At 38.6% G+C, this 18,509-nt stretch overlaps 2 protein-coding genes across 5 annotated transcripts; both read right to left on the bottom strand.

The window, feature by feature from the left end:
* Positions 1-6: 6 nt before the first annotated feature.
* Positions 7-9,561, bottom strand: cant1b (calcium activated nucleotidase 1b). 4 transcript variants are annotated; one of them, XM_085277680.1, is made up of 6 exons: positions 9,408-9,558; positions 7,344-7,523; positions 4,699-5,286; positions 4,474-4,614; positions 3,456-3,659; positions 7-2,368 (listed from the first exon to the last, which is right to left on the bottom strand). In XM_085277680.1, exons 2-6 carry the CDS (start codon positions 7,453-7,455, stop codon positions 1,998-2,000), a joined length of 1,416 nt encoding a protein of 471 aa, XP_085133806.1. In that variant the 5' UTR covers positions 7,456-7,523; positions 9,408-9,558; the 3' UTR covers positions 7-1,997. The 4 variants fall into 4 exon arrangements, with proteins under 4 accessions (XP_085133806.1, XP_085133808.1, XP_085133809.1 ...); XM_085277682.1 differs by lacking the exon at positions 7,344-7,523 and having other exon boundaries at positions 9,408-9,561; XM_085277683.1 differs by lacking the exons at positions 7,344-7,523; positions 9,408-9,558 and adding an exon at positions 9,060-9,081.
* Positions 9,562-10,548: 987 nt separating this feature from the next.
* afmid (arylformamidase) lies at positions 10,549-17,176 on the bottom strand. Its single transcript, XM_085277678.1, has 11 exons — positions 16,927-17,176; positions 15,733-15,823; positions 14,940-15,044; positions 14,802-14,850; positions 14,632-14,717; positions 14,449-14,521; positions 14,134-14,231; positions 13,934-14,012; positions 12,333-12,468; positions 11,744-11,848; positions 10,549-11,411 (listed from the first exon to the last, which is right to left on the bottom strand). Exons 1-11 carry the CDS (start codon positions 16,951-16,953, stop codon positions 11,382-11,384), a joined length of 879 nt encoding a protein of 292 aa, XP_085133804.1. The 5' UTR covers positions 16,954-17,176; the 3' UTR covers positions 10,549-11,381.
* Positions 17,177-18,509: the final 1,333 nt, after the last annotated feature.

Raw genomic sequence — 18,509 nt, 5'->3', positions numbered from 1 at the left:
CGAACATTTAAAGAAGAAATTTTAATCTTTTCAGGGGATACAGGGAATATATTAATGATTAATTATGGTTACATTAAACAGCTGGTGATTCTCATGTTCTCTGGCTTGAGAAGCTTATCATAATTACTCAACACATGTGAGGCAACATTTAAGTTGAGGGGTGTAATAGGAAGCAAGTTTGGTTTAGCCAGGCTTTCTTTGCATAAGCTGGTTTGACAAAACCTTCAGTGACAATTAACGTACGTGTGTGTGTGTGTGTGTGTGTGTGTGTGCGTGCGTGCGTGCGCTCAGACAAGTTTACATGCAGAACATGTGGACAGTACCCCTGTGATCTGAAAACCTTTATTTTCAATGGTTCGGGCAGCAGTAAGCAAAGCACATCTGGAGTGCAAGATCTCTTGCTGGCACCATGGTCAAAGTAAAAAAAAAAAAAAAAAAAAGACGTAGAGCCTGACCACCAACCAGCCAAAAGAAACCAAGAATCCATTGGTTGTGTTCTGATTGGCTAACAGAAAATCAAAGAAGAGGTTATAGTGTGTGTGTACAGAACTGTACACCTGTTTGTAACTAGACCACATAATTAAAGGCCTTATACATTTCAATCCAAACAATCAATAAGTCTACAGGTTTACTAAAGCTAAAGCGGTAACAATGATACGAAGTAAAGAAATCAGAGTGACATCCTGCTGGAAGATCTGAAAACGGTGTGAAAGCAGCCCTAGGCCTTTTGCTTCAGGCTCTGTGCTCACTCCCATGAAAGGGGGGCATTTGATGTCCTTTGACTCTCTTCTGCACAACATAAACAGATGGAGTGCCAATCAGCAGAAATGGGTCATGAAGTGATATGAAGAACATAAAAAATATTAGGCCGTTTTTCCATGCAGTGCAAACTTCATGCTGGGGTTTATTTCTAATATGACAGCTGCGTATTACAGCTTTTAAACGGGATCCATTTAAACATTCAAACTGCATTTGAGTCTGAGAATTCCTCATAATAAAGACGATATGGGTCACTCAGTCTTTGGACCGAATTAAAGTGAATATTTGATTTTCTTAAGTGAATATTCTTTTTAATAATTACAGACTAATCAATTCTCTGGTCTTCTATCAGGATGTCATACTGACAGTGTAAACTAGACTTAGTAACAAAGTAAGACCAAAGAAAAACACCTATTTATGCATTTTCTGCATCACTAAGTTGACACAGTTTGTGCCACAGTAACTTTACTGCACTGTTGTTCAGTAGTACCTGAACAGGTTCTATATAAAAATGTATCCCCTCAGACGGGAACGTGTCACTCATGTCATGAGAGAACAAGTGAGTAAAGCATGCTGGTCTGTAAAACCCAGATTACATTCAGCATAATGATCTCAAATGAAAGTAAAAGAGAAGTCACCTTTGTGGCACTGAAAACTTTGACTCCAAACTCAACATATCTCACTACCTGCTTAATTTTGCTGCATAGTACACCCCTCTAGACTTACGTAGCATAACTTATCATTTACAGAACAGCCGAAATAAAACAAGTGAACATGTTTGGGCCGGTTCCGTTTCTATTATGACAAAACCTCAGTGTATCCAAAAGGATAAATAAAATCCAAAGCAACAAGTGACCTTAAATATTTCAAGTAATGTAAGAACATTAACTTTTATTTTTTTTAAATGCTCCTTCGTCTCATTTCCCTGAGTGTCTGACCAGCAGAGTTCGGCTGCAGGAAAAGAGATCTACATCTTATCTGGTGTTTAACAGACTCAGTAGTGTCAAACCAGGAAGTTTAGACGGCAATGTAGCAGTGCTTAAATTTAGTAGTAATGCCTTTAAAACATTTGTTTTTTGGCTGCATCAGTCAGCCAGTCTGTGGTTGGCGACACACAGCTATGCTTCAGGGTTTCCCTTTTAACTTTTCTTGTGTCTCTCAATAATCGTAGTTATATAATCTCTGAATCTGGTCACATCATATTGCACAGGAACGTTGCATATTCAGCACTGCCTCTTTCAAATAAACTCTAGCCCTTCATATTTTACATCTCCTATCTTTGTCTCAGGCAGCAGCACCTGGCCGTCTAGTGTAAACGCTATGATGTAGGTGGCAATCTTGCCTGCATCCTCCTCTGATTTTAGGGCTAGGATGATTTGATCATCTGTGTCTGGGACAAATTTAAAAGAGGAGAAGCCACGTGTGAGGTTGAGCGGTCCGACGCGCTGCACGCTGACGGAGCGGATGTCTGCAGGGCAGGACAAGAGGAGGTTGGTGGCACGCCGCTCATCTGCCGTCTCTTCATAACGCTCGTGACTGGCACGGCGAGGGAGGAAGAACCACCGCTGGAGACGCTCACTCCAAGCTGCTGATTCGTGGATAAGGTAGCCTAGAGAGCAAGGAAAGGTAACAGAAATGAATGCAAGGAGTTGGAGGTAATTTCCACGTTTCACAATGTTTTGTCCTTTCCCAAATATTTTGGTTTCAATCATTTTTTAAGTTCTTTGTTTTGTGCCTGAATTTGGCTTTTATACATTATCAAGCTTCCCATTAAGCCCAGTTATACCAGAATTCAAACACAATTTATGCTTAAAGTCTTTAGTCTCTATAAACCAATGTATAGCAGTAGCTGTGGGCAAGAGGCAGGATTATTGGCACGACAAGGATTCAGGTTTTGGTTTCTATTTTGTGAGAGCCATGTGGAATGCAAAAGGGGAATGAAATGAAACCCTCTCACAATTGTCTGAAGACAACTTAGCTTTGTATAATTTTTTTCCCCTCCAGTTAACAATGACATTCCCACAGAACAGGAAGTCTTAGCTCGCATATCTAGTTGACTACATCAGAAGACAAACAAAGTGTTGGGAGGACAAAAGTGCAACTTTCTCTGATGTTTAGCCAGTTCGTGAGAGAGAAGTAGTTGACCTCTTACTTAACAAGTGCTGACTGTTACCCGTGTGTTATTGTTCTGTTAAATAACCCATAAACCAAATGTTTTTGGATGCACAGAAGGTAAAAAGAGCCAAAAGTTGGATTAAGCTGGGTTTTTTGGTAACGTACAACTTTGTGGACTGCTGTTGTCATCATAGCAGCCATGCTGGCTCATGAGAGGATTACAAAACATTTCCTGTCTCCGTCTGCATTTCGCTACACTAACAGGGAAAACTGGGCCAGCTTGATTTTGGTCTGACTGTAGTTTCAGAAGAAAACTGCAAATACTAGTCCTAAAAAAAGATATGAAATCTGTATTTAACAAAAACAAACAAACAAACAAAAAACCTCAAAGCAGTAAATCAGCGATCTTTGTTTTAATTAAATAGGCAAATATAACATAAGCATTTAACAAAATTTATAGGTTATAAGTTGGTCTTCAAGAAGTTTAATAATAAATAGAAATAAAGCCTGATTACTAATTCAGACTGTACTGAAGAACAAAACAAAACAAAAAAAACCCCCAAAAACACACCCAACAGTACCTGGTGGTTTGATCCCCGTTGCACTCCGTAGGGCGTTGTAGTGCGGCACCCAGTTTTGATGCTCCACCTCCCCACTGACACCAACAACTTTTACCCACTCGGGATTGTTGTTGATGACGTCCCCAGATGTCGTCGTCCATTCCTTCCCCAGGCCTCCAACAAACAGGTGCTCATCCTTTACTGCAAGCCACTCTGCCTTGAAACCTGCACAAGCAAACAAAAGACACACGAGTGAGACATTTTTGGTTGTTTATTTTCAAATGAACAAAGAAAAACGGTTTTGACAGCGCCGGTGTTTGACTAACCAAGTGGACTACCATGCAGTGGTTTAGTTTTATCATATTTAATTTATTGCCTAATAGTGGATTTACATGAGCAGTGGTACGCTGAATTATTGCTAAATAAATGGACCATTAACATCCAATGGAGAATGCATCACAAGTCTCATTACAGCAGTCTCTCTATTGCATTATAAACTGGTTTGAATAGTCTCAACAGGGTGACTGTTCCCTGAAATGATCCCTGAAGTTTTGGAGTCCGTGTTGTGTTTTTAATTTACCAACTTAATTGGCCATCTTTAGTCCACCTTAGCATATCCACAGCTGCTGTTATCTGTCTTTATTTCATTAAGAACCATATTGTGTTGTTTAAGACCAGCATATTGTTCAGATTGTTTTCCTCCTCTGGACACAAAGATCCCTATAAACCCAGTAATAGATTATATTTGAAAGCGCTGCATTCTGGCACGTTTCAGAAGTCTCCCTGCAGGGACACTTCCTGGTGTATTTTTTCAACACCAGGTTTATCTTTCAGAGAAACCAGGTTTATCTTTCAGAGAAGCCAGATCAAGTTTCACAGAGCAGGTGCAGAACATGGCAGAAAGATAAAACAAACAAACAAACAAAAAAAAAAACAGAGAATAAACTATTTGCTTCTGAAATGCTCCCAGTGTGAAGCTGTGTGAAGAGCACTGTGGAGTTTGTGAGTTGAGACTTCAGGAGTTTTGAAAAGGACTCACCTTTGGAGACTGAGCCATCACCATCAGGTAATATAACCCAAGGAACTGCCTGGTTGCCCTCAATCCTGTACACCACACCTGTACGGTCGTCCACAGTATACAGGTGACCATTGAATGCTACCAGCTCAGATAGCTCCATACCTGCAGAGGAGTTAACACATGTAAGCACAAAAACAATATTTAGATGCAACTATAAATCTGAGTTCCTTCACTGAGTTCACGTACCTCGTCCTTTCTCAGCCAGATGACTCTCCAGGGTGACCGTCTCCGCATCCCATTCCACTTCCAGTCTGTCGCCGGAGGCTGAAACAGTCAGGTGACCTCTTTTCATGTAGCTGAACCACGTCTGATCCTTTGAGCTCTGTGACGCTTTGTCCAAGTCTGCAATCACTCCTATGCGGTAACGGGTGCCGTGCAGCGTCTTCTCAGGTGGACTCAAAGGATATGTGTGATTGTACGGTTTTTCCCTCCTCTGCTGGCGGCCGAGTTTTCGTGCAATTTGTCTATTGGTGTCCCTGAATAAGTCATCTTCACCCTCATCGAGCATTTGAAAGCTGTGAACCCTGTTCCGGTAGTAACCTTTGGTTGGACGCTCCCAGTCCTCTACGGTCCGGTGCAAATATAACATGAGCACTAAAGTGAACAGGGTCGCCACGGCAATCGCTCGCCATTTTGGGTGGAAGCGCGTGTCGGAGGTAGCAGTTTGAGTCATGGATGCTAAGGCCAAAGGGAGGCCTCGCGCAGCCATGCCAAAGGAGGTCATTGAAGTATCCTTTTCATCCTTACTGTCTGTGGTCTGGGGGTGATTATGGCCTGGAAATGAACACAAAGAGGATTATCAGCAGAGGGGCATGATGGAGGATACATTAAAAAATGAAATATAAAAAGTCAAAATCTGACAAAGAACAAAGTGCTTGGAAAAGAAAACGGTTCCTACATCAAACTGCTCAAACCAAGCTTTACTGAATATTTGTGTAACTGCGTTTTGATGTTCAAAACAGAAACTGATGATGATGATGAGCTCTCCCTTTCTAACAATGGAAACAATAAATAAATGATATCGACACATATCACGTCAAACATTTCATGTGCATTAAGAGATACTGTAAAAAAATGAAAGCTGATAATCAAATTTTCAACTTTCAATTTTGAGTAGAAAAATGACTAAAACTTGAAATATATAGAAAGAATGAACAAAGGGCAGAGGATGACCAGAAGGAAAACTGGGCTCTTGTTCCTATTGTTCTGTATTCACAGCAGGTCTTTGTTGTGCTGTTCAGGCAGAAAACCGAGGAGGTAGCTGACCCATCCTACTTCCTCTGAATGGAGGGGGTGCCAGTTACCAGATCTTTGCTCCGTTTATTTCATCAGTTTATTTAAAAATGAAAGCACTGGTAAATATTATTGGTGCATATGAGCTATGTGACAACAATGTTTAACCATGTGGAGCTGCCATCCCTGGTTAGACATTTAAGACTTTAAACAATCAGTTTAATAGTAACATAAAACAGAGGCAACATAAAACAACAGGGCAGATTTATCAGACTATATACAGGAAGCCTTTGTGCAATTTAACTCCCCCCCCCAAAATGTGAACCTCATGTTTCTTTTGTTACTCTCAACCAGAACAGGAACAGGACAGAACAGGAGGGTGCAGAATAAAGGGACTTGCAGGCTATAAGTTAACGTTTTGTATGCAAATACGATTCAGCAACATATATCACATCAGGAGATGTGCTAGGATCTGGGTGGCGGTACAGGATGTACTACACTAAGCAATTAAGCACTGTCCCTCTGTGGTTTCAGAGAAAAGCTCATCAGATTACAAGAAAAATGCAATGTCATCCAGTTACAAGCAAGGCTGGGATGCTCAGTTCCTGATAACACAATTTTTTAGTTACTCTGTGACACAAAATTATCCTGGTAAACATGTTTTTATGATGCGTAGAGGTGTGGTTGTATCAGTTTGTCATCTTCTGCTGGTAGTACATTAAGTGAATGAATGTATTAAAGCTTGACACCAAGACAAAAGTTAAACAGCATGCTCAATAAACGTTGAGTTCAACAGTAGTGACTGTTTTAACAAACCACAGTCTACTCAGTTAAAAATGGGTACTTGCGCGTTTCACAAATAGTGAGTAAGTTGCCTGAAACACAAGAAGTGTGTTTGTTTTGTAAAAGCAAAGGGTGCCAAGGTGACCCTCGATAAACCGGCACAGTAAAAAAAGCTGCACCACTAAAACAGATTGAGCTCTTAATAAAGTATTATAATGTGCCGTTATCATAACTATAAAAAATATATTTAGCATACATCTTAAAAGATTACCTCACTTTATTTGCTATACAACAACTTGCAATCCCGCAGAACTTAATCCTAAACAGTGAACATTACTACAGCTATAAATTAAACACTAATAGCAGAACTAAATAAAACAAAATTATAGTCAAATTATATCAGCATCATTACAGCAGCATCAATAAAACTCTGTCTCTCTCTGTTAAAGAGCAACGACATTAAACAGGAAACAAGCCTATGCTTCGAAAGACTCGCATCTGAAAATTTGTGTAAAAAAGCAAACCAGAAAAGACTTGGCAACATCCTGTTTCGTGTTATTGCAATACTTCACATAATCTCCCACCACAGTTTTTCCAGAGAACTGCCTCTTGAACAGTTCTCTAGACAAGTTCAGACTTCCCGATTAACATGCTCTCCAAACCACATACACAAATACACACATGTCAAATTAGCAAGCACTTGGCTATGAAACAAACCCTTCATTGTTGCTACTGAATATACGGCCCGTAATTCACATCCCTGGAGAGCCAGACACAGCCTCACTGTACGCTGTATGAAGAGTTCAATTATTCACCCTTGCCTCGCCTCTTCACTCCTGAACACGCCACGACTGTCATGTTTCTTCTCCTTTGCACGCATCCCATAATAAACTCCCTGCCCCCCTTCCGCCAGCCCTCGTTCAACATGAATATCTGATCTCGCAGAGTCTCCTCCTTTTCTCTCCTTGTCGGCTATCTCAAATTTCTCCCCCTTCCTGCAGAGCCAAGAAAGTTTCAATAATGAATTGAGGAGAACAAAGGAGCCCTGGTCAGCAATTACAGATGAGTAAGCTCAATGAACCTTTAGGTCATCCTGAAGCACTTTGAATCAGGACCAAGCTTTGCTTTCCAACAATATATTGGTTACATTTTTAACAAAACTAATGAACAACAGGGAACCAAGAAAGACAAATAAAGGTAGGCACAAAGGTTGGCAAACTCCATTTCTACTTTGATCTGTTTTTTATTGTGTTCTGTAAAGGACGTTGTAACCATGTTTTATAAAGTGGTCGAATGACAAAGTTTATTTTCTTGACTTTTACTGCTTTTCAACGTCCAATAAACCCTGGTCATTTCTCAGCTGTGTTAACAAAGCTATCACCTAAGAAGTACACCCTGTTTTCAAGGTCAAGATAAAACCTTTCTGAGCAAATGAAGGAAAATATCATTTTTTCTCTAGTTACCAATCATCAACTTCTTCCGTATTTTATTTAAGGCTGAATAAACAAAGCTGAGCTTGGAACCATGAATGGTACGAAAGATGGGTGGAGTCAAAGTGTCATCACCCACTGGTTTGTGGTCATATTGTGAATTCCTGTTATACAATGTCTTCTGATTGACAAATCCTTAACCAGTGACGATATCCTGGGTAATCCTCCTTTCTGTTTCTCAAAATGACCATAATTATATAAAACAGACTTTGAGTTTTACTCAGTATGACCTGAAAGGAAAAGGGTTGACTGAGGTCAGAGCATAGGGGCAGAGGGCCGTTTTCACCTGAGTTGCTTCCTGGTGCTCATTAGAAACAATGCAGTTCCATTTACCACGGGATGGACCATAAAGTTACAACAGTCTGAGGACACACATCTCTGTTGTGATATCACTTAACAAGCAAAATGAGCTGCACAATTATTAATACCTATATTTTGTTTAATTTCTAAGTTTGATATATCACAAACTGGGCAGATTAAAGGTTTGGCATCAATAATATATTGCATTGTATTTAATTGTGATTTCTACTTCTTAAACTGTTACACCGAACTACGTGTTTAATAACCATTTAATATTATATTATTATATATTTTAACTTTAAATGATTTGTATAAGATATAGATAATATAGCCTTTTTATTTGTAATGACCTTTATCGCAATCTACTTATTAGAGCTATTCAATCTATTCTGTTTAAGTTGTGTTCATTATTTAACATCTATAACAAATCTGAGAGTTTCACAACTTTTGGGATAAATACAATATATCCTGTTTGTTTTATGGTCTTATATTACAGTTTTGTAAACCTCTGCGTTCACTTCTCTACTGTAAAGACTAGTTTAGCTGCTCTCCTTTCTGCTCATCATCTTAACAACTGGGACAGATCAGCACATCTCTCTAAGCTAGTAAATACGTGGGACACTGTTTAAACGTGTAAATAAGTACAAAATAAAAACGCTGAAGTCCCAGATAAAGTGAGGCATCTCTCACTAGTTGCCTGTTGAATAACCAACCCCCCACCCCCCGTCGCTTTGTGCCTACCTGCGTCCACACGGCCACGAAAGCAGAGATAAGGCGACCTGTAAAAAACCAAACAAATCACCTCCTGGCAGTTTATAAACTTTGCCCGACTTTCTCACACAAGCACAGCCGTAGACTGGAGCCTCAAACTGTGAAAACCTAAAGGATTTAACGTATTTAAAGTAGCCACATAAGAGTTGGCTAAACACTTTATGAGAGTTAGAAACGCACCGGCTCCCGTTAGCCACGCAGCTAGCGTCGGCTAGCATCTTAACGTTACTACCAACATTTATTCCTCGGATTTAAAATCAGTGAACTGCTTCAAGGGTTCAATAGGTCGAGTTCTTCGCTGAGACTCTGAGGACTCACCTGGTGTAGACAGTCTGTAAATCAGCCCGGCTGTCCATCTTTGTTGGGACGGTTCGGTTGGAAGTTTCTCGATGATTAGCTCCTCCTGTTCCGAGACTCCGGAGCAGCTAAACTGGGCGTCTGCACATCCAAATTATGACTCAGTAATCACCATGACTACTAACTTACTATTGATATCCAGTTGACAGGGGAAATGTCATCATAACCACTGTAATCGTCACTATCGTCGTTTTAAAAGTCTTCAAGATCAAAACAAAGCGCTCCTGAACCAACCGAGTACACAATTACCCACACTATTACGTCAGTTAAAACAACACATATTTGTATTTTAAAATATGTACTTTAACTTTTTATGTATGTATTTATTTTTTATTTATGGCATGATTGTGTCATTTAAAAGAGAGCAAGGGGGTTTCCAGACTTTAAGGGGGTACTTACAGTTAGCATCAATTAGCATCAAACTACCTTATTACTTTAGTACTCAATATGTGGAATTATTTACATTATAATGTGAAGTTTTTTTCTATAGCCTAAAGTTAGGTTTGCAACAACACACAAAAAGTATTACACTGACTGTTTCAAAAAATATATATAGGCAGAGCATTTCAAGGGAGGAAAAACAGCATTTGGTGATGTCCATGACTTCAGGCTGTACAACACTGCGAAGGGTTTTCATCCAAGGGTCAAAACAGTCCTAATATTGTGACTTACTCTAGTTGATCCATTTTCTTTTAAGCCTCTGAAAATGAGCAGCTATGCGAAAAACAATTGCTGTAATCCTTAAACACTTTTGTTAAAGCCCTTGAATTAAAGCTGAAAGTCTGCACTTCAATCACCGCTTGAGTTAAAATCTATCACTATCCAAAAACTTATGGGCCAAACTGTACAGTAAAACTGCTGCTGGAACTGCCTTTAGAACAATAAAACATCCCTGATTAGTTGCCATTTATAGTTTTCAATATAAATGAAGTATCTGTAATATTTTAAAATAGAATATTTCATTAGTTATACTGCACAAATATGTAATTGTTGTTTTCTAAGTACAGTAATGGATTTAGAGTCCCTCACTACCTTTGCACACTTGTATCCAAGTTTAAATCATTTCCTAAACAAGAAAACAATAAACAAAGATACATTTGACTTGACGCTTCTCAAATATAAACATTTACTGATTGTTCTCTTTATAAGTAACGATAAACAGAACACAGTGTACATAGTCATGTAAACAGTTTTGTCAGATGTTAGAGTAATGGCCATAAGTAGTGATGTGCATCAGTTTCAGTTTTGTTGTATCTGCAATTTAAAATAACGCCTGAATATTCAGATTCTTGAACTAGATTATAATCAAATAAAAAGTGCAAAGACACATTATTTTCCTTATCAGCAACAACATATTAAAGTTCCCTGGGTGACATATAAGCATTGTGGAAGTTATAATAAAAAGCTACATTCGGTTTCATTATTGTTGACATAAGCTCCTATTGTTGTCCCCCCCAAAAAAATACAATTCACAAACCAGACAGACCCACCCACACACAAACACCAGAAATATACCAAAACTAACAATAGACTTTGCAAGGTACGAGACAGGACAAACATTTTAAGAGATTACTTAACAGCTATTGTGCAAACTGAATCTAAAATTATAGTTTTACTACCATTGCCATTTTTATGTGACTTAGTTTTAGGCACACAATTTCATAGCATGGTGGCTGAAACATACAAAGCTTAGGCCTTAAAAAGAAAAAAAGAAGCAGTAACTACAGTGAACAAGGTCATAAACAGTGAAACTAGACATCAAAACAATCCACAGCACCTCACTGACAAAGGATCCAAATGGACACAAAATGTAGATTTACCAGAGTACAAATCTGAAACAATGCATATTTTAGTCAGTGTTGCTGCATGATGGCTCTGTTCAAAGGTGTTCGTTGATACCGAGGTATGTTGATATTAGATGATGGATAAAACACCTCAGCTCTTCCCCATCATCTTCAGGAAAAGCTACAAAGAAACCAGGAAATTAAGATGATGACAAAACGTATAGTCCATAAACATGTGCAGAAATTAGGTTAAAAACAACTACATTTGTTGAACATTTGATGAAAAGATAATCTACAGAGATACTTTTTTGACTTGTAAACTTTTAGTCTTTTTAGTAAAAGAGCGGCTGAATGTTAGGAGGTGAAATTTGACTACCGTAGGCTATAAGTTAATACAGTATATTGATCTCATAAAGCTTTGAAAGACAGGGTGAGTGGTTAAAAAAAAAAAAAAAAAAAAGCACTGACATTCATAATAATTTTCAATAACTTTGGTTTTGTTTGCATATTTACCTTTGTTAGGTGATACTCTCCGTCAACCAGCTTCTCAATAATACTGAAGTGATCTGTATTCGCCACATCCTCCATGGTGACATTCAGCCCTGACGCCTCCAAAGTCTTAAAAGGAAATACAAGAGGTAGCAAGAAAAAGAGCAGAGGAAATATCAGATTTGCATAACAACATATTTAGAAAGTATATTGATGTTTCCACCAACAAAAGACACACGAAAAAGCCTGACCCCATGTTTCCGAGTCAGGTCATATTGCTTGTGATTTACATCTTAAAAGACTGTTGCTTGTTGGGTGGAGACACCAAATCACCACAAGGCCAGGAGATGATTTAACAGAATATTTTAGGAATGCACTAAATGTTGTTTATAAGAACAATGACAAGCATTTCCTAGCTTGAATTTAGATTTTTGGGAGCTTTTCTTGTATTGCAAATTGAATACGAGCTCTAATTGAAAATTGGACAAAACAAGCAGTGGAGCAAAGAAAAGGCATAACAAAGCATCAGAGTTTTAAAGGCTAAATCATTTATCTTGAATTATTCTTATACACCAATCATTAACTGCATCTGTTCTCAGACACGGGTACTGACTTTGTAAAATTCCTCAGACTGCTTGCGAAACTCTGGCGAGTCGTTCTCAGCAACAGCCACAACAATCTGACAGCTGCAGGAGGAGAGTTTGAGCTGAGGGACCAGCTTGCTGGGGCTGTTCCTAACTGCCACCTCCCTGCAAACAGTAGACACCCACGAGACAGAGGAATGAGGCACTGACTGGCACCACAGGCCAACGGAGGACACACGGATGAACACCAGGACATTTACACGCACAGTTTCTCCTTTGTGTTGAGCATCACGACATTCGTTCACACAATGCTCTTTACGTCACACGGACTGGCACTTAGAGCCAAATGCAAATGGATTACTGCAGGAGTCCTTAAACTCATTTGGACAATGACAAATGAGTTTAAGGACTTTTTAGATTTACACATTGAGATGGAAGACAAATGTGCACATCAACCAACCTCAGCTACCAAGTTTGAGAAAGTACGATAATTAAATTGGGAAATTGCATAAAGTGTTAACAAGTTGTGAAAGTCTAATTACTTTTTAAACCCAACTTCAGTTTGTAAACAATGGGATTACACCACTAAGCTTCCAAGGCAATCTCCAAACATTCAGGTGTGTTAGCACCAATTAATGTAGCCTCAAGAAGAGAAGCAGGCTAGGTCTGGTAACTTATTTCTAACTACACCCACTCTGTTTTTAAACACTGCTGAGAAGGTTAAGTGATTGGTTTAGTTTGTGTGTTAGAAAGAAATTTTCCTAAAACGTTAAGAACAGAAGTGAGGTTTAGCCAAACTTCAAGTGACTCAGTTTTACAGTTGATCCTGATCCGGCTCTGGATCCAGGAATTTCTGATAGGATTATTTACAACTATAACAACCATTACATAAAACACAAGACAACAAAGAAGTTAAATAAAAATTTTGAGACATCATATGAACGTTCTCTAGAACATACTCTTATTATGTCTGCAGCACATGTAGTAAAGTAGGACAGCTTAAGAGGTAGGTTGCTAGCTAATTTTGAAAGGTTAAACTGTAACACCATAATTTTCCTGTTATTCATAAGAGTCCAGCTTACTTTATCTGTATATGTAAATATTAAGATACTAGTTAATAACGAATTTTAAAGGGCTTTGAGGCCTTAAGCGCTCATAATAAACAATAAATTGGGCAAAACTGGTGAATTTGGCCTTTATCAGGGCGTATTAACTTAGATCTGTTTTTGGTATAATAACCAACTAGAATGTAACTTCAACATTAAAGGGAAAAAATAATTTCCAGTTATTCACTTTTAGAATTAGATTTGGATCATTTCCCCCTTGAATGGACAATGTTGCTGGGAATACATCTGCTGGACTACCAAAAAGACAGGGCTTCAACAGATGTTCAGTTGCGAGTATACTATGATACCGCATTCCTGCATCAGTCGCTTTCATTAATATATTAACTTTTTGAAAACCGCCGTCTTTAAGTATAACTACTGTTACCAAGCACAGAGTCTATGTCCACATTGGTGTTTCTAAACTCAGATAACTGTAAAAAGTGAGTTGCAAACACAACAGGAATGGTGTATGTAGTTGTACTAAACAAGCTATCCCGCAGTCTGTAGTGTAGTGAGGCACCTACTCTGTCATCTTCAAAGGCTCGTTGACGTAGGTGGACAAGATGGGCAGGAGGTCATAGATGCCACTCACAAGAAAAGCACCTAAAACACAATCAGAAAACAAAAATGTATCATGTTTTAACCTCCTATTTTATTAATACTGAATTACTTCTGCCTTATTATATTACTGATTACATGTCCCGTTTCAACTGACAGCCTTCACCTTTAATCTGGGGAGTGATGCTGTACTGCGACCAGTCAGTTGAGAGGACCATTGCAGCCAGGTGTGCCCCAGCAGAGTGGCCACACAGGTACAGACCACTGAGTGAATCATCAGAACGACACACAGTGCGTTTACAACAGAGGCAGTGACATTTTAGTCAGCTGCAAATACAATTTCATTAGATTGGGAGGCTTTAAGATGACATCCTTCAAGCCTGACGATGATGAGCTTTCACATTCTTCATCATCAGGTTTAAAGAACTAAAGAAATAAAGAAATACAATCCAATCCAAATATAAAAAACAAGCAATGCTACCTGATGTGAGAATACTGCTGAACGACAGACACAATACTCCTGCGAACTTGTGATACCATCAGGTCCATGTTACCTGAAAAGAAAGGTCACAACAGGAAGCTGACATTTTTCAGTTCATCTTCTTAAATCATCCTTTTTCACCTGAGAGAACGGAAACAATACTGTCAAAAATGGAAAGACTACCTTTGGGGGCAATGTCGTAACCGACTGCAACCACCACTACACCTTTATCAATGAGCGGAACAGCCATGAACCCAGACTCCTCTTTGCTGTGTGACCACAAAAACCCAAAATGAATGACCCAGAAATCGAATTATGGTTAGAAATGTAGAGATTCCAGCAACAGCACAGACCTGAGAAACTGCCAGTAGCCTCCATGTATGTAAACAACAAGGTGGACATCTGAAAGAGAGAGGATGAGGCCTGTTAATCCTATACCAGCTCTGTACCTGGAGGATAACAGTGTGTGGGGCAACGATGCATGTCCGTACCCAGAGAGTTGATGTTGGGTATATAGACGTCCAGTTTCTCTCCATCTCCTTCCCCATATGGGACATTGAGTAAAGTTTGAGCCATACCACGGGCTCGCTCCGTACCTGAACAGCAGACAGCATTAGGTACAACGCCATGATTACAGATACAAAGAGACCAAATGCATGTTTGTCTACTGCTGACAAATTAATTAGAAATCATTCTGAGCAATGCTGCGTATTTTCATATCAGTAGACTGTTTTCTGTTTAAAGAAAAAGATTTTACCACTTAAATTAAAAACATTTATCAAAAATGAAAACAGGCAAAACTGGTGATTTCTATCAGGAAAAGGGTCTCAGGTTTAAGACTTATAGATCTAAAAAAAAAAATGCCCCAAATATGTTTATAGCCCTTAAAACTACACGTATGATGACAGAGAGACTTATTAGCATTACTTATTCACTGAGGTTTTGTTTTTAAAAAGTACTCACACTACATTAAATATCCAAAATACGTAGTTTTATGCGTAATATGCACAGGTGTAGGATCTTGTAATCTGGCAGATTAAAGAGGAAGTCTTAGAGTAAGTCATTAAGCACTGTGAGTGTTTTTATAAATGCTGCACAATGAAAAACTGTAGCTTCTCTGTCAGAATGCGTGTCAAAGCTTCAAAGTAAGGCAAAAATAATCGACCCGGACACAGATGTCCCCGAGTATCCGACATTTGGCACGACACCTGTGTTCCTGCTGCCCTGCCTGTTCGCCACAGCCGGGTTTCACAGTCGTGTGTATCCAGTTCACAACAAACCCACCTTCCTTTAAAGCCTTCACGTGGGCTTTGATCACGTCGTCGGCCGACATCCTGGGGGACCACCTGCTGGGGGAATACTGCCTCTCGAGCTCCTGCAAGAGAGAGAAACTCATGAGAGCTGCGCGGCCATGAAAGAACAGACACCAACCACCATCAGCCGACGACCAGCGACGTAAATACGGTGAACAGCGCCTTCTGCTGCCGCAATTACACCGCTGCTTTGGTGCTTATATTACTCCAACTTCTTTTTATTGCTATCAGAATGGGAGTCCTGTGATATAGTTGTGACGAAAACATTAAAAAAATATTTGGAAGGTGAAATAGGTGAGTGAAATTACACCAGGGCTGCTAAAAAAAAGAAAGGAAAAAAATTCTACTGAAAAATAATATAAAATGCACACTGCAGGAACTGTCCACTACAGTTAGACTGTGTATTGGGCATTGTTATCTGACAATTACTTTTACAAACTATAGTAGTGTACGTGTTATTCTGTTTTATTTTGCTTTGTTAAATTTATTTTAGTAAGGAAGTAAAATGTATTTATATAGCACTTTTTAAGACAGCAATCTATTACAAAGTGCTTTACAGGGAATATAAAGACATGTCAGACACACCAACTTTATAGAGGCACTTCATCACATTATATTCAGCTTTTTATATAATTTCTGTATATTTCTTTTGTTGTAGTTTATTTAAACTTTTTATCGGTCTTTATTACACTATTTAACAGAATTCTTTTTTTATTTGAATATTTTACCTTATTAAACTATTTTGTTGTGTGACTTTGTATTTTTTATTGCTCTATTCTTTTTTATTAGACTATGTTGTTGTGGGTTGTGTTTGAGTTTTGGCTGCGATATCGCAGTAATTTCCCAACTTTAGGGATCAATAAAGCATATCTTACAATCCAAAGTACCAATATCCGGGTGTTTGCCCTCTATGGGGGATTTAATTGCGCACTCCATTTTCTCATTACACGGAAGATTAAAAAAATAATAGCAGAAAAACATGTCTTATAGGTTTTATATTACTGCCCAAGTCTGTTGTTTCAGTAAGCCAGGTAATTTTGCAGACGGTTCCTAACTCAATCCTGTGCAGGGTGGGTGATCTCTACTTGTTTTCACACTGAATTAAGACTGAACTAATCCTAATAACACAGAAAAAAACAAAAAATCATAAAAATTAAGCTCTTACGTCTTTCTTCATCTCTGTCCAGTGCATTATTTTTTCTCCTGTGGTGTTTAAAGTCGTCGCTGGCTGATGAATACAGAAGACGTGCTCTCTACTGTGGACTGAACTTCAGACTGACCCTCATTTCAGAAAAGTTAATAAATCAGCCATGTCTATTGTGGACGTGGTCGTTTATAGATCAGAAATGTCAGACAGGGAGTGGTAGAGGCTTAAAACCGTATTGTTTACTTTACAAAAATGGGAAGTAACGGTTGCTAAAAGCTACATTTTCTTTATTTATATCTAGTTCCGGGATTTGATCAAACATGTGACCTAAAGCACAGCTATGCAGGAAGTAGAGCTTAACAAACAGTGCAGGTGACACTAATGTAATGTCGAATAAACCTACACTACAATGAGCCATAGGACAAGTAATAGCATAAACTATAAATTATTCAAAAAAAGCTGACAAAACAAGGAAAACAGAAGGTAGCTGGAATCTATTTACCACAGTCATTTGGATGACCCATGGGGCAGCTGATGGAAAATACAGACTGTGCATTGAATGAAAATCGGATGTTTAGTAAATTAAACCTAAATAGATATTAAACAAAATGAAACATTAAAAAATGTTACAGTTAACAGTGGTGAGGTTATTTCTTGAAGAACAGAGATACATGCTTAATAAATACACATACAGAGGAATAGCATGTAAATACTGTGGGTCTTTAGCCTTGTGAATAAATACTTTGGCCAAAATAAGTAAACATAGGCCCACTGTTTTGTTTCATAAACACCAAAGATAATAATTACTCAACTCCATCTACATATCATTGTTTTTATAAAAGGGATGAAGACAAAAAATTAATAAATAAACAAGCTTTGTGATAAGGTGGTGCTTAAATGATGCTCAGTTGTTACCAAGGGGGCAAAACTTCGTCAAGAAAATATACAATATAAAACCATGGATAGATACAAGGCATGCATCCAAATTCTGGCCCTATCTGAATCTCTCAGCAGACATACAAGGCAGCATTTTTCCAATTCCATTTCATTTTTTCTTCTATTGTCCAATTAAGATGAGCCAATGTGAACTGTAGCTTCAGTTTTCTGCTCTTAGATGAAATAGGGTTACCCGGGTGTGGTCTCCTGCGCTAGCTTCCACATGTTGTTCATTCAGAGAGGCTTTTCTGCACACATTGCAACGAGTGGTTATTGTAACCACTCGTTACATTGTAACCACTCGTTACAATGGTTACAATGGTTACATTGTAACTCAAATACAAATTTGAGTTGTATTTCCTATCACCTTGAAGCTGTCTGGCCATTGTCCTCTGACATCAACAAGGCATTTTCACCCAGAGAACTGCCATCCAGTGGATATTTTCTCGTTTTTGAACCATCAAAGTAAAAAAAAAAATCCCAGTAGACCAGCAGTTTCTGAAATACTTATGATCACCTTTCTTTGAACTTTCTTTGAACAGGTTGTCTTGACCACCTTGCTTCCATGATTCGATACTTGTGCAAACAACTAGTTGAACAGGTGTACTTAATAAACTGACAAGCCAGTGTATATTACAGTGAAATGTCATCAAGTGACCCTGCAA

This window comes from Mchenga conophoros, linkage group LG6 (assembly GCF_057382185.1).
Source record: "Mchenga conophoros isolate Kocher_MC1m ecotype Shallow Benthic linkage group LG6, M_conophoros_male_GT1.1, whole genome shotgun sequence".
NCBI classification, from domain to species: Eukaryota; Metazoa; Chordata; class Actinopteri; order Cichliformes; family Cichlidae; genus Mchenga; species Mchenga conophoros.
The sequence above is the reverse complement of the archived record's forward strand: the minus strand, read 5'-3'. Positions and strand labels throughout refer to the sequence as shown.

Coding starts and splice junctions, on each gene's coding strand:
- cant1b (XM_085277680.1), bottom strand. CDS start 7,455: ATGTTGAACGAGGGCTGGCGGAAGGGGGGCAGGGAGTTTATTATGGGA. Junction 5,287..7,343: donor AGTGAAGAGGCGAGGCAAGG/GTGAATAATTGA, acceptor GTTCATTTCCAG/GCCATAATCACCCCCAGACC. Junction 4,615..4,698: donor TCTGGCTGAGAAAGGACGAG/GTACGTGAACTC, acceptor ACTCCTCTGCAG/GTATGGAGCTATCTGAGCTG.
- afmid (XM_085277678.1), bottom strand. CDS start 16,953: ATGCACTGGACAGAGATGAAGAAAGAC. Junction 14,718..14,801: donor GGCTACTGGCAGTTTCTCAG/GTCTGTGCTGTT, acceptor GTGGTCACACAG/CAAAGAGGAGTCTGGGTTCA. Junction 11,849..12,332: donor AGTCTGAGGAATTTTACAAA/GTCAGTACCCGT, acceptor TTTCCTTTTAAG/ACTTTGGAGGCGTCAGGGCT.